Here is a 15612-nt window from a genome sequence, read left to right as displayed (position 1 = left end):
ATAAGTCCACAGTCATCTACATTGCCTCTCCATTCATTTATTCCTTCATTCATTCAACAGTATTCATTATGTGCCTGGGGTGTCCCAGGCCCAGGACCTCCCTCTGTCCCACTCGTCTCCTGTTTCCCACGGCCCTCTCATTGGCAGTATCTGTTGTCCATCACAGTGCTGCTGCTAGAACAGAGTCCATCTTGTGCGCTGTCTGTATGCCGGGAGGGTATACATAAGACAGTGCTGTTGTGTTTTACCAGAGTCATTCCCGTTCCTTGTAAATAATTAGCGATACAGGGAAATACAAGAAAATAAAGTACGAAGGGCCAGTGGCTGTCAATCCCCCAGAGATGAGCAGTTGTTAGCATCTTGGCTAACGTGCTTCCAAACATCTCTTTGTGCACATACAAACACACATAAAAGCGTAATAATAATGGGACAGCTGTGTGTACTGGACTGTTTGTTCTGTAGTGGCTCTGGGCTGAGCAGCCCTCGTGCATTCTGTCATTTGATCCTTGCCAAAACCCTACAAGATAATAATGTTACCACACATTACTCAGGAGGAAACTGATGCTTAGAACTGTGAAGTAATTTGCCCAAGGTCACTTGACCTAAACACCAAGCGACTACCGTGCCACATTGTACATCCAGTGCATAAGTGAGAATACGCTGTATATTCTTTTCAGTAACTTGCTTTTTTTGTTTAATTTGTGGAGGTGTCTTATACGACAATAATTTGTCATTTGCAATAATGCTCTGTAATGTTTTTACTCAACTGTAGTGATGTTTATGTAATTACTGCAGGTCTGTGTTTATAATGACTGTTTGTATATAGTATACTTTATTTGCTCAATCCCTTGTTGGTGGGCATTTAGTTGACTGCCATTTCTTGCTATTTTAAGTTGTACTGGAATCCACACCTTTGTGGCCTTTTGCTTTAACTTCTGTCCCGTGGTTAGGAGCGCAGACTTCTGGAGTCAGGCAGCCCACGTCGGAATGTGAGTGGCTCTGCCACTCGGGCGAGTTACTTCATCTCTCTGTTCCCCGGGTTCCCCGTCTGTGAAGTGGGGGGGATAACAGGGCCTAACGTTTTGCTGGTCCCCCAGGATTAGGGTGATTGGCACATGTCGGGTCTGAGAGCGGAACCGGGAGGTAGGAACTGCTCGGCAAACGTCAGCCCTGACCTTCGGGGGCTGGGGGGAGGAGGTAGTTCTTTCCTTGAGGTGCCGTGGGCCCCTCTGGGGAGGTGTCTGGGCCTCTGAGCTCACAGCAAAGAGGGGGGTACCTTGAGGGGGTGACTCACTTGCTCTGAGGCCATCGGCGTGAAAGTTTGTATTTTCCAGATCAACAGGTGCCCTTGGGGCCAAAAGGGACTTATGTGTTCACTTGCCTTTTCAGACCCTTTTTTCTCTTCAGTTTTCTCCGAGAAATTCCTTACCATCTTGACAGCAATTTGGTGTCTTTAGAAGTATTGGAATTTTTTTTAAGCTGTTTTACCTGGATTTGTGTGTTGGGGGTGGGGTTATTTCCACCAAAGCATTGATCTGAAACCCCTAGTTCACCATTACTGGACATGGAAGGTCGCTCTGAGTGTCTTGTTCGAGATCAGCGCCAATCTCTAACCTTTCATCGTATCACGGCACTCCTGGAATGTCGTCTGTGGGCCACACGGGAATTGTGTCGCTCCTTGCTGTGGGAGCCGGGTGCTGGCTCGTCAGTGTCAGAGGGACCCGGCTGCCAGCCCACGTTTTCTGGTGGAGGAGGCGCACGAGTGGAGGGCTCAGCTGACAAGGATGCACTACCCCTCCCACTCGAGGGGACAGGCACTTCACAGCGATGCTGACAGTTTCTGCATTCTCTGCCCTCCCAGCAGTCGGTGTGGAGCCAGGGTTTCTACACCTGGCATGTGGACATTTGGGGCCAGAGAATTCTTTGTTGTAGAGGGCTGTCCTGTTTTACAAAGTAGGATGTCTAGCAACATTCCTGTCCTCTCCCCAGAAGCACGCCCCCACCTCCAGTTGTGACAGCTAACAGTGCCTCCAAACAGTGCCAAGCGCCCTGAGGAGGGCAGCGTCGCCCCCAGTGGAGAAGCACAGGCGTCAGGAGAGCAGCCGGTGGTTCTCAGACTTGAGCGCACGTCAGCACCCCCCGGAGAGCTTGTTCAGGCTGGGGAGGGGCGGGGGACTTTCATCCGTGATACGCAATCTAGGTGCTACCGAGGCTGCTTGTGGACCCCACTCTGGAGTGCCCCCGGTGTGAAGGAAACGCACTCAGATTAGGAACCAGGAGACTTCCGCCCTGTTCCGTCTCTGACGGTGGTTGTGTGACCCTACACAGGGTGCTGTGTTTTCTTCTTTGATTCAAAATGGGGAGACGGGACTGATAGTAAGGAAATCTGTGCAAGCCTTCGAAGTTCATATAATACGTATAACACAGTGGTTCCCAGAGTTTGGTCCATTCAGTGCCCATGTCCTTGTCATTCCCTTTCTTTCTCTCTTTCGTTCAGTGTTTACTGTGGGGTCCGAGGAGGGTGGGGTTGAGGGAGAGTTGCACGCTTTGAGAATGAGCTTTAGAGAATAATCATGTACTTGTTTCTCTCATGTTAGCGAGTGTACATCTTCTTAAAAAGCACTGCAGTTCCAGCCCTAGCCGGTTGGCTCAGCGGTAGAGCGTCAGCCTGGCGTGCGGGGGACCCGGGTTCGATTCCCGGCCAGGGCACATAGGAAAAGCGCCCATTTGCTTTTGCTTCTCCATCCCCCCCCCCCCTTCCTCTCTGTCTCTCTCTTCCTCTCCCGCAGCCAAGGCTCCATTGGAGCAAAGATGGCCCGGGCGCTGGGGATGGCTCTGTGGCCTCTGCCTCAGGCGCTAGAGTGGCTCTGGTCTCGGCAGAGCGACCCCCCCGGAGGGGCAGAGCATCGCCCCCTGGTGGGAAGAGCATAGCCCCTGGTGGGCGTGCCGGGTGGATCCCGGTCGGGCGCATGCGGGAGTCTGTCTGACTGTCTCTCCCCGTTTCCAGCTTCAGAAAAATGCAAAAAAAAAAAAAAGGCACCGCAGTTCCGGACGTAATCAGCTACCTACCCAATCCCAGCACAGCATCGGCCACCGCGGAAGGTCTTAATCACGCCGTCCTCAAGCCTGTTCGTGTAAACACCTGGGGTGCGTGCTGGGCAGCGGAGCTTTCCGTAAGACGGGCTTTTATAAACACAGTGCAAGACACGTGCAAATGGAACTCCTTGGGAAGCTAAGAAGAAGTGGCGCTTGCTATTTTGGATGAGAAAAAATTACTGCCACCCTTGTCCATTTTAGCAGGAAATCAGAAATAGAGAAAGCCTGATTTTTAGAAATAGAACGTGAAAAGGAAAACTAGCTTTTTGAGGAGACAAAATAAATTCATCTAAAAAGCAGGACTTTTCAGATGACAGCTCTCAGAGGCATGGATTCGTGCAGTGTCTTGATCATTTTCTCTGCGTTCCCTCTGACTCCTCTGCCGCTGCCGGCTGTGTTACAGGAAGGTTTTCTGTCCGTGCGTTGTAGTGCGGCTGTAGGTTGGGAGCGGGTTGCATGATCAGGATGGGTACTGAGGCTGCCTGCCTTTGGCATTCAAAACCCAGGGACAGCTACTCTCTGAGGGCAGCTCAGGGACCCTCCGACCTGTGTGGGTTGGTCTTAGAAATGCATATTTATACCTTTCCTTTACTTCCCTACCTTCAAAGTACAATATCTTCATCCCTGCCTTGCCGGTAGGTGCTAGAAATTCCCACAGTGTTCGTTCGTTTGGGCTCTACCGTGAATGTGGTGCACCCTCCCCAGTTTGCATGTTGGAATCCACTCCCTGTGTGACGGTGTTAGGAGGCGGGGGCCTCGGGTGGTTAGATTATGAGGGTGGGGCCCTGGTGAATGAGATTGGTGCTCTTCTCAATGAGACCTGCAGAGCGGCCAGTCCTTTCCGAGCGGTGAGGACACTGCGAGAAGTCTTCTATCTGGAAGAGGGCCCTCTGGCCGTGCTGCAGCCTCGTCTCAGACTCCCAGCTCCAGAACTGTGAGAAATCCCAGTTTGTGCACATGGCACCCCTCTGTGGCATTTTGTTGTGCCACAGCCTGGATGGGTGGCAGTCTCCATGTCTGAAGGTTCTCACTGGACTAGTCTCCAGAAACTCCCTTCCTCACTTAGCTTCCCGAAGGACGCGTAGCAGGCCAGAGCCTTCGGAGGTCAGTCATTCTCTCCGTTCTTCGGGTCATTTCACTGGTTTGTGCCTGTTCGTTCCAAGCCCCTGCCTCTGTGGAGGACGCCGACTTTGAACTGGACATCCTCTGATTCACTGGACTTCTCTCACTTCATATCACTGCACCTGTTAGTGTAGGTTGGGTTCAGATGTGCCTCTGTCGTGGGTCTGGTTTGTGACTTCCAAACACAGTTTTATTGGAAAGGAGGGGTGACGGGGGTGGATCTGTGAAATTAGAGTTAATTGTGGTAACGGCCTCAGAATAGCCAGAGCCCGGAGAGGGGTTCCTGTGAATCAGCATCAGTGAATCAGACGTTCCCTCTCTCGTCTCCCAGAGACCCACAGTGCGATAGCTGGGGGGAGTTCAGAGAAACACCGAAGGCTGGGAGTTCTGGAGAATAGGGGCCCCAAGTTTCAGGAGGACTGAGCAGTCATTCAGGACTGACTCCGATCATTTGAAAGATTTTTCACAAATTAAAAGGATGTGTCTGAGGCAGAAGCAAGAAGGGACCCAGCTAGGCAAGGACTTATCACCCACTTCACTGGCATGGATAATGAGCTAGTTCAGATATTTAAAATGCATTTTAGAAAAATTATCTGAAACTTGGAGAAAAGGCAAAAAGATGATTGTACGCCTTCTCAGTGTCGCTCGGGAGCATTGTTGAGCAAGCTCACCCAAGGGCGCTCTTGCAGAAGGCGCGCTTTTGTAAAGTTCAGTGTGAACTTGCAGAAAATTGGCAAGTGACTAATAATTCTTTTATTTTTATTTATTTGGTTTTTTTTGTCCAGTAGGGATCTAAAATTGATTTCTGTTTAGTAGAAAAGATAACTTCACAGGCCTCACAGGTTATGGTTTAACTGCTCCATGGTACATTAACCAGTTTCAGATCTAACTTTAAAGATGATCACAGCTTTCTTGTTGTCTACCCACTGTGTGTGTGTGTGTGTGTGTGTGTGTGTGTGTGTGTTTCCTGTATTATCTTTGGAATAGCCGTGCCACTCTGCTGGTTTCCTCACTAATGAGTTTAATCAGTCCTTGACACATGCATACTATTTGTATGAGAGTTATGTTTTTAGCTTTTTGAAAAATTACACTTTGACAGAATGAGTACATGTTGAGGCGTAAGTGTCTTAGGTGGCTAGGCTGAGCAGGGTCTGAGTAAGTTGATGTGAAGGTCGTCTTAGCCCTGAATGCCACAACCCTGGGTTTTTATCTCAGTTCTTTCTTGGTCACTTGGAGAGTAAGTTGCGTTTGTGGGTCATCTAATTACGTGTCTGGATGAATACCTAACATTCTTGTCTTATCAAGATCTCAGATGGCACAAGGTACAAAAGGACAGTATCCTCTGCTGTTAATAATAATACAAGTGCTTATCTATAAAGCACCTGTGCTTTGCAGACATTGGCACACCTGCCATTGTACTTGGCCCACACAGTGTCTTTCTTGAGGGAGCGGGGCGGCAGTTCCCATCTGCATTCTGTAGGTGAAGAAGCTGAGACTCTGGACTCGGGCAGGTAACGTCAGCCGCCAGGGGACACGTGGCTGGTAAGGCGTGGAGCCGGGACCACAGCCCAGCTCTCCACGCTCGCAGGCCATCTGCCTGGGGAAGCGGGACTCAAGGGGGTCGTGATAAGGACAGTGGGGTGAAGTGGGAAAAAGCCCAGATGCTAACAGTGACTAGAGCCCCGTGCCGCAGCTTCAGACAGGCGCACGCTGACTCCCACCTCCGACCCTGTCGGCGTTCTGAGCGCTGTGGTCCACTCCTGACTGGGCCGGCCTGCGGTGCGCGGGCCCCCGGGGACCGCCCTCCCCTCTAGGGTAGAGCGGTGTGGACTCCTAGCCCACTGGTGCCCAGGAAATGTCTTGTGACCGAATGTGTGAATTTTCTCTGCGTGCCTTCACCTTCCCGACCCTCCCTCTATTCCTGGTGAGATCTCCTTGGCCAATTCCTGTGTGTCTTGAGTGACGCCGGAGCCTCTGCCTGTGTTGATTCAGAAGATAATCTGCCCTTTTATTGGATGCTTGCACCAGAAAGAGGACTGCCGACTTCATCCAGTTTACTCTTTTTATGAAATCTTCTCTCTAAATCTGTGGGCTGCTGAGTCATGAATCCCACAGATATTTGCTGAGTGAGGCCGGTGCCAGGCCCCGGGCGAGAGCGGTGAGGATGGGACGGGGTCCTTCCGCTGGCGAAGCTTCCGCCTCTTTGGCTTCTGGTCCCGGTGGTGGTCTTAGCTCTTCTGTTGAAACAGCTTCACCTTTGCCTCTTCGTTAGTGATCTGAGAACCACGTGCAGCAGCTGAGTTGTGAGAAGGACCATCTCTAAACCCTTCCTAACTAAGCCCTTCCTAACTCAACTCCGTCAGCTTCTCTCTCGCGCACGGGTGCTGCCGAGGCCAGCCCCCACCTCCCCCTACCCGGACTGCTGCCGCAGCTGCTAACTGGGCTCCCCGTGTTCCGTTTTTCTCCTAACAGTGAAAAGCAGGCCATGCTCCTGCCCTCTAAAACTCTCCGGGGCTTCCCTGGCTGATCTCGGCCTTGCCTTTCTGTCTTGTCTTCCTCTACTCTCCTGACCTGACTAGTCCAGCCACACTGTAGGAGAGGGCGGGGGACCGGGCCGTCTCCTCCGCCTTGGACCTTCGTACCTGCTGTCTCCTCTGCCTGCAGTGATCGTCCCCTGATGTTTGCCTAACTGCCACCTGCCCGGCATTCCCCCCTCTGCTCAAATTCACGATCCGAGGGGACCTTTCCTACCTGGCACGTTGCCCTGTTCTAACCTCCTTTTCCATTCATTCCGTCTCCGGCATCCTTCCGTAGAGCAGAACACCGTGAAGCCGCGGGCCTTAGCGTGGCACAGTCCTCCCTGCAGTACCTGGAACAGCACCTGGAACAGTACCTCGTACACGGTAGCCCGTCAGGGAATGTAGTAACCTGGCACAGATATTTAGAGAGTGCCTATTTGCGGAGAGAGGCTGATGTGGACAGAATGCAGAAGTGATGACCAATGAACTCCTGCTTCTGAGAAAATGTTTTGCAGTTGTATTTGCTTTATGGTAGAGTGCTTTGGGGGGGATAGCTTTCAGTTAACAGAGGTAAGTGATGGCTTATTGAAAACTTATTTTAAAAGTTAAATGTCCCTGTAGAAGTTCAGTTGAATTATGAAATCTGGGGGAAAGAATTAGTTCAGAGTGTAGGACTCACATATATCTATTCAAGAAAAATGTTTTGTTTTTGTTTTTGGAAAGGTTAATTTAACAGGAATAAAAATGCATTCAGTGAATTCAAAAAGTTTTTTTACCAGGGACCTGCTATGTATTTAGGAATGTGCTATGCCTGGGGAAGTCTCTGGAGGACTAAAACTTTGAGGGACCCCCCCCCCCTGTAATTACAAAACACAAGAATTTAGGCATGGTTGCCGAGACCAGCTCAGCAATGGGTGGGCACGAGAGGAAGGCGCTGCAGGACTTACGAAAGAACACACACGACACAACATAGAGAAAAGATGGGCACAGGGGACCCCCCAGCCTCTAGGACTGAGAGCCCAGATCTCTGCAGCCTCAGCGTGTTTATTGGTCTCTTTGCTCATCAAGCAGATTAGCAGAGCCTGGATCAAATTAGTCTACACTGGATTCAGGTGCAGAGAAAGATGACCAACAAATGACCCCCAGGCACGTAGGAAAATGGCTGTAGGGATCAGCTGCTTCCTGTAAACAATCGTAGTGGTGCTTGTCGGGGCAGCGTTCCGAAGTCCACACCCAAGACTTGTCTCAAGGCTGCAGTTTAATCTCTCAGCCATTTTCCTACACATGGTGGCCCAGAATTATCATGGATTTCTCTCGAAGCTGCACTTGCATAGCAAGCGTGCTGTTTTTCTTAGGTTGTTTGTATGTGTCCGATGGAGGTTCTGAGGAGGAGCTAACCTCAGCTCCTGCCCGGCAGCCCTCCCCTGGCTAGAGGCGGAGACGCAGCACGGACAGAGGCCACTCCGCAGCACAAGAGAATATGTGAGATTTAAGAAGTATCTATCTCTTCACTACCAAAGGAATCGGGGCTGTAGAGACCGCCATGGCTGGTTCGGGCCAGGAGCAGGGCTGGGTGGGTTTCGAAGGGCCCGCGGTGATCTTAGCAACCTCGGCTGTGGTTCACGTGCCCCAGGCTCTCACCACGGCAGCGTCCCATGGACTGCCCGCGTCCCCATTTTAAGGTATTGGTATTGGGATGCCAAGAGGGCACAGAGGTTATAAAACATTGGTGCCAAACTGACCCAGGTCCAAGTCATTGCTCTGTCATGTACTAGAATATGACCTTGGTCAAGTTACAATACTTAACCACTTGGGCCTCCATTTCCTTACTAGGAAATTGGGGACTTTCCTAAAACGGTGTCTAAAATCCACGAGGTTCTAGGATGTGGAGCTTGTTCTCCGTTTCTGTCAACTCCGCTCTCTGCCACCACCTTACAAGTTGCCCCGAAAGGTAACCAGCTTTCCAGGAGGAGAGTTGAGTTACTTGTAGAAAAGGCAAGAAGCCTCGAGCTTTTCCATCCCACCAGGCCTCTGCCACCCGGGGCTGCTTGGTGGCCAGGATAAGCATGTAGGCCGTTTCCGCCTTGCCAGATGTCTGGGAGGTAAGCCCCCGGCTGCTCCTCCCCACACCTGGCAGAGAACATCAGGAATCTAGGTTTTGACCTTTATATCAATCAACAAACCCTCCAATAATCACTGAGTGTCTCCTTTTCCTCAGGAAGCAAGTTAACTGGCTGATCACCAGCTGCCCCTACCCCCTTCCACCTATGACAATAACCAGGTAGTGTAATAACTAAAAACGTCCTAGGGGCTACATCAAACTTAAAAAGGTTTTGCACAGCAAAGGAAACCATCAACAAAATGTTCTAATGAATGGGAGAACATATTCACCCCTATAAGGAGTTCATATCCAAAATTTATAAAGAACTCAGTCAACTCAACACCAAAAAAAAAAAAAAGTGATTCAATTCAAAAACTAGGCAGAGGACTTGAATAGACACTTCTCCAAAGAGGACATACAGATGGCCAATAGACAAATGAAAAGATGCTCAACATCACTAATCATCAGAGAAACACAAATTAAAACCACAGTGAGATATCTCCTTGCACTGTCGGAATGGCGCTCATCAGTAAATTCACAAACAGCAAGTGTGGGCAAGAAGCTGGAGAAAAGGGAAGCGTGCGCTGGTGTGGAAATGCAGACTGGTGCAGCCACTGTGGAAAGCAGTGTGGAGGTTCCTCAGAAAGTCAAAAATGGAACTGCCGCCTGGCCTGCGGTGGCCAGTGGATAAAGTGTTGACCTGGATGCTGAGGTTGCTGGTTCGAAACCCTGGGCTTGCCCGGTCAAGGCACATATGACAACCAGTGAATAAACAACTAAAGTGAAGCAACTATGAGTTGATTGTTCTCCTTCCCCACTGCCTCCTCTCTCTGTAAAATCAGTAAATAAAACCTGTAAAATAATAATAATAAAAATGAGACTGCTGTATGACCCAGCGATTCCACTTCTGAGTATATAGCCATAGAAACCCAAAACCCTACTTCGAAAGAGCATATGTACCCAGGTGTTCATTGCAGTGTTATTACAATCGCCAAATACGGAAACAACCCATGAACAGACGAGTGGATGAAGATGAGGTACGTATATATAGTAAAATACTACTCGATCAAAAAAATGAAGTTTACCGTTTGTGACAGCATGGTTGGACCTAGAGGGTGTTGTGCTAAGTGAAATAAGTCAGTCAGAGGAAGACAGATACCGTATGATTTCCCTTATGTGTGGAATCTAAAGAACAAATGAACAAAATTGAAATAGGCTCATAGAACAGAATGATGGCTCCCATAGAGGAGAGGGTTTAGGGGACTGAGTGGGAAAGGTGAAGGGATTGAAGAGTACAGATTAGTCACAGAGATGGAGATTACAGCACAGGAAATATAGTCAGTAATGTGGTCATAACTGCATGACGCCAGGTGGGTAGCGGAACTACTGGCGGGAACGTTTATAAAGTATATGATGGTCTAATCATTATGCTATACACCTGAAACTCATACTAAATATTAAGTTTCAACTGTAACTGAAAAAAAATTTAAGGCAAAAAAATCATGTAATTATATTTGATGTGGGTGAATTGTTTTTCCTAAGACTTGGGTAATTTCTATTGCCTTTTTTCCCTTTTTTTCTTTTTTTTCCTGAAGTGAGAAGCGGGGAGGCAGACAGACTCCTGCATGCGCCCAACTGGGGTCCACCCAGCATGCCTACCAAGGGGCAATGCTCTGCCCATCTGGGCCATTTCTCTGATGGTACTGGAGCCATCCTAGCGCTTGAGTCGGAGGCCATAGAGCCATCCTCAGCACCTGAGCCAGCTTTGGAGCCTTGGCTGCAGGAGGGGAAGAGAGAGACAGAAAGTAGAGGGTAGAGAAGCAGATGGGCACTTCTCCTGTGTGCCCTGGCTGGGATTGAACCCAGGATTTCTGCACACCGAGCCGACACTCTACCACTGAGCCAACCGGCCAGGGCCTACTGCTTTATTTTTTAATTTAGGATTTAGGACAATGATTTTATACACATATCCATATATATTATGTGTGTGTGGGGTAGTGTACACATCCCTTATCCTGGGAATCATAGGACAGAAATACCTTGTTTCCATTCCTCCTGGAAAAAAAAAATAGCTGCACTACCAGTAAACAGACAGAATACTTCAGTGAGGAGGGTGACCTCACCTTAAAGAAGAGCCATCTGACTCTCAGCACTGCCCCAAGAGACCTCCTTGTGAGGGAGTCAAGATGCTGAGGAATGTCCCTGTCACATTGGAGTACTTGATAAAGACCTTTCACAAGGGCCCAGCCCTGCCGTCTGGGGCCCTCCCCGCACCCCGAGAGAGAGGCGTGGGGGTAACGGCATTATTCCAGCTGCACTTGGTGGGACTCCAAGGCTGAGAGAGCCTGGGTAGCTTGCCAGTGGTCACCGAGTCACTAGGTGGCAGACCTGGGACTTCCACTGGGTTATTTAACGACTGGCTTTCCTGTGTTTTCTGTTACGTCATGGTTCTGCCAGGTAGAGGGTCGCAGGCAAAGACTTGTCAGGAATGTCATGGAATGCATCCCGAATCAGCTTAGTGGGTGACTGCTATAAGGTTTGCGGGACCACAGGATCCCCCGCGATTTCTCTTTCATCAGTCTGCCTCAGTTGGCTGACATCACTTCATTTCTCGCGGCAAGTTCTGAACACTCCCTTATCTGCAGACAGAGAGAACGTAAGAGGGTGTGTGCGTCCCAGCACACCTGGTACAAGAATGAGGTCCCGCCTGACCTGTGGTGGCGCAGTGGGATAAAGCGTCGACCTGGAACACTGAGGTTGCCGGTTCGAAACCTTGGGCTTGCCTGGTCAAGGCACATATGGGAGTTGATGCTTCCTGCTCCTCCCCCTTCTCTCTCTCTTTCTCTCTCTCTCTCCCCTCTTTCTCTCTAAAAAAATCAATAAATAAATTAAAAAAAAAAAAAGAATGAGGTCCCTTCCTCCTGGTGGAAAGCTGGGGAGAAGGGTTCCTGGGGCAGACCTTTATTGACTAACTCCCTTTGTCTGCTTGCACCAGGCACAGGGCCCGCAGGACTCCCTCTCACACAGCCGCTGCCCTGGGGGACCAGGGACCGCAGGGATGTGCGGGGCGGAGAGCAGCTGGCTGTCCTGGGGACCCACCGCGGAGGGTGGGACTGCAGGGAAGGGAGGGTCTGGGTCCGGGAGGGAGAACGGAAGAGTTCAGACAGTTAGCCGCTGGACCAAAGAAAGGAAGTCCTGGCGTATTTGGGGAAGAATGTCTGGCTGGATTTGGGGGGTTTAAGAAGAGTGTTAATGGAAGAAGGAGTTGGAGAGACAAGATCCTTTATGCTGGGCTGAGGGGTTTTTCCGTAATCCTATGGGCACTGAGGAGCTGAGGCAGGGCTCAAATAGGGGCATCACAATCCGATGCAGGGAAGTTGCTCGCGGGGGTGGAGAGGAAGACCAGTTCCAGCTGCACCCGGGTGAGGACTGGAAGGCGGGCGCGGCGGGCGCAGGGCCGGAGGCAGGGGGACGTTCCAGGGTAGGATCAGCGTTAGGGACTGGTCATCTCTGTGGTGTGAGGGAGAAGTCCAGAGTGACTCACAGGTTTGTACTGAGGACGCCTCTCTTCCTTCGTCAAGATGTGCAGCCCGATGGGGAGGGTTCTCTTAGTGGCAAGTTTGAGGACGCAGCCTCTGCTCGCCAGCCAACTCGGGCCTTACAAACTGGTAGACGTTGCTCTTTTTTATTTTTTTTGACTGACACCTCACTTCCTTTTTAATTTTTTTTAACTTCTGAAAGTATTACAGCAATTTTTGTGTTTCAAGGAATTGGTAAGAGCCTGGTGCTTATTAGACGCTCAGTAAATCAGAGAACTGAGCTCACCCATCACGATGATGGTTCACAATAAAATGGTGGGCACAGACTGACAGCTTATGTATTTGTGATCAATTAGTGTTTGGCAGTGGAGGGGCCTAATATAGGATTCTGCAGGATTTTTCAGTAGAACGGAGCCAGGTATTGCTGTCCACAGTCTTCACGGGCCACACTGGTCACACCTGGTCATTACCACAGCAGCAGCCTCAGGACAATGAGGTAATCAGGCAGGTCACAGAGGAGCAGGCTGTATTCTCATTGCTTAAGCTTTACCCCCCACACAGAACTCCGGTCTGGAGGGGGGCTGTGATCTGTGGTGTGCCCAGGGTCCCAGGCGTGCCCAAGGCCCACGTATCCCCCGGGGTTAATCCGGCTCCCAGCCTGAGCCTGAGCGTACACCGCATTAATCAGACTTGCTGGAATGGTCACATGGTTTTCTCGCTGCCTCCCCTGTTAGCTGCCGCTCGTCAGCAGCTGGCGGAGCTGGAGGCTGCAGGCCCCTGTCTGCAGAAAGCCGTTGACTTCAGAATATTGGGGAGGGGGGTGGAAACTCCGCCTCCTTTTCCTTGCACTTTGCACCATCCGACTGACTAAATGGTTGTCTTCCAAACCAAAAAGGCTACCCGGCAATCTAAGGAAATTGTCTCTGACTAGGTCATGTTTGCATTTGAAGAATTCAGGTATGTTCTGGGTTTTCTACATCAGTCTGCGCTGCTGGGTTTTTGTTCTCGCTGGGTTTTTGCTGTGTAATGACAGGTTAGGTTCTGGCTGGATCTCACTCTCACACACACACACACAGGCACACAGGGTTCTTTTCCTGCACCTGGTGGGGTCTCTCCCGGCCTGGGGGTTGGAGGTGCGTGCAGGGGCGGTGCGGGCCACGGCGTTTGCTGCGTGCACAAATGCAGCGTGGATAATTGTTTGCCGGCGTGTAGATGTGCTGAGGACCCCACCTTGTGCCTCATTCGAGCTGCTGTTGCAGGTGTAGAGTTATGAATACAGAATAGCAACTGTTTAACCAGAATGCCTCTCTTGCTATCTTTTGTTTTTCTTCCTTTGTCAAACTCATGGAACCAACAGCTTTCTTTAAAAAAAAACAAAAAACAAAAAACTAATCATAGCAGTGAAGGTGAAGAATTCTGCAAGTGTGTCTGCTTCGTGGAGATCTGATTTTGGCTCTGATTTTTTCTCATTGTCGATAGTGATCTCATGGCTGGGCGGTTTTCTGGGAAGTGGCCTGCTAGTGCTCTGTTGGGAGAGCCTTCTTTGCTTTTGTAAGCTTTCCAGCTGCTGTAATTATTAATGCTCCACATCGGAGTCTTTTGTGAGTCTTCCTCTCTCTCTCCTCCATCTCTTCTCCGGGAATCCGTGACTGGGTGTGAATGTGGGAAGGGATGTTCCAATAGAAAGAGTTTCTAAGACATGAAAATAAAGGAAGTGGAATGGGAGGGCCCTCCGATCATTCCTGGGCATGCTTCCCCGTCTGCAGGACATATGGAAGAGAGGATATCTGTGTGTGTCTGTTTCTGATCACAGACAGCTTCTCATTTCTCACGTGGGGATTTCTCTGTATTTCGGAACTGAGCGTAAATACCATATTGATGGGCAAAGATTGTGTGGGAACCTCAGTTCTAGCTCTTCCGGGCCCTTTTTTTCCCTCCAGATGTTGCTGCAGTAGACATTTAAACGATAATACATAGAAGAACCATTTTTCACTATTAGAGGAAATCAAGGAGGTAGATAAGAGAATCGTCAGATTTCCACAAGGAAGAGCAGGGCTACACAAATGGTCCCCTGCCCTTTCCGTAAACTCGGGGTGTTGGGTCCAGGAAGTTACCCTTTGTGTCAGAAGGTCCCTGTGTTGTTTCTGATGGACTGGGCTTGTGAAAAGGACATCCTTGCCATGTGATAGTTCAGATGCCGTGTAACAAACGGGGACCAGAACTTACTGTTTATAGAGGCTCCATTCATAACTAACAAGAATTTATTTCATGCTGGACATGTTCCAGGAGATCAGTCCCAAAAGAATGAAACAGGAGTCCTGGGTTCTAATCCCAGTTTCCAAATCAGCTTCTCTGATCCATGTGGGAGTCACGGAAGAGTTTTGAGAATTGTGGAAAGTAGTTTAACTGTAGGGTTCCTATGTTGTTGTTAGCGTTTATTCTGGAGGAAGTAAGCCTTAGCCGCTGCCTGGAACAGAGCCTGGAGCCTCTCTCTGCATTTCATAGTTAGGGAGGAGGGGCATGCATCAGCAAGGCCAGTTCCGACGAGGTGGACTCCTGGCCCGAGGGCCGGGTCTGATAACAGAGCCTGGAGCCTCTCTCTGCATTTCATAGTTAGGGAGGAGGGACATGCATCAGCAAGGCCAGTTCCGACGAGGTGGACTCCTGGCCCGAGGGCCGGGTCTGATAACAGAGCCTGGAGCCTCTCTCTGCATTTCATAGTTAGGGAGGAGGGACATGCATCAGCAAGGCCAGTTCCGACGAGGTGGGCTCCTGGCCCAAGGGCCGGGTCTGATAACAGAGCCTGGAGCCTCTCTCTGCATTTCATAGTTAGGGAGGAGGGACATGCATCAGCAAGGCCAGTTCCGACGAGGTGGACTCCTGGCCCGAGGGCCGGGTCTGATAACAGAGCCTGGAGCCTCTCTCTGCATTTCATAGTTAGGGAGGAGGGACATGCATCAGCAAGGCCAGTTCCGACGAGGTGGGCTCCTGGCCCGAGGGCCGGGTCTGATAACAGAGCCTGGAGCCTCTCTCTGCATTTCATAGTTAGGGAGGAGGGACATGCATCAGCAAGGCCAGTTCCGACGAGGTGGGCTCCTGGCCCGAGGGCCGGGTCTGATAACAGAGCCTGGAGCCTCTCTCTGCATTTCATAGTTAGGGAGGAGGGACATGCATCAGCAAGGCCAGTTCCGACGAGGTGGGCTCCTGGCCCAAGGGCCGGGTCTGATGACGTGGG

The 15612-nt window shown here is 50.4% G+C and overlaps 1 protein-coding gene across 3 annotated transcripts in view; it reads left to right on the top strand.

Annotated features, from left to right (window-relative positions):
* Positions 1-15612, top strand: part of EVL (Enah/Vasp-like) — a 151096-nt gene that overhangs the window by 20124 nt on the left and 115360 nt on the right. For 2 of the 3 annotated variants that reach the window (XM_066388009.1, XM_066388005.1), the window contains exon 1: positions 13141-13334. The exons of the other annotated variant lie outside the window; for it this stretch is intronic. In XM_066388009.1, coding sequence (XP_066244106.1) covers positions 13312-13334 — 23 coding nt within the window. In that variant the 5' untranslated portion in view covers positions 13141-13311. Of the gene's footprint in view, positions 1-13140; positions 13335-15612 lie in introns of those variants that run through there. 3 annotated transcript variants of the gene reach the window in all.

Source organism: Saccopteryx leptura, chromosome 6, assembly GCF_036850995.1.
Source record: "Saccopteryx leptura isolate mSacLep1 chromosome 6, mSacLep1_pri_phased_curated, whole genome shotgun sequence".
In the NCBI taxonomy this organism is placed as follows: Eukaryota; Metazoa; Chordata; class Mammalia; order Chiroptera; family Emballonuridae; genus Saccopteryx; species Saccopteryx leptura.
This window is presented reverse-complemented; position numbering and strand designations above follow the sequence as displayed.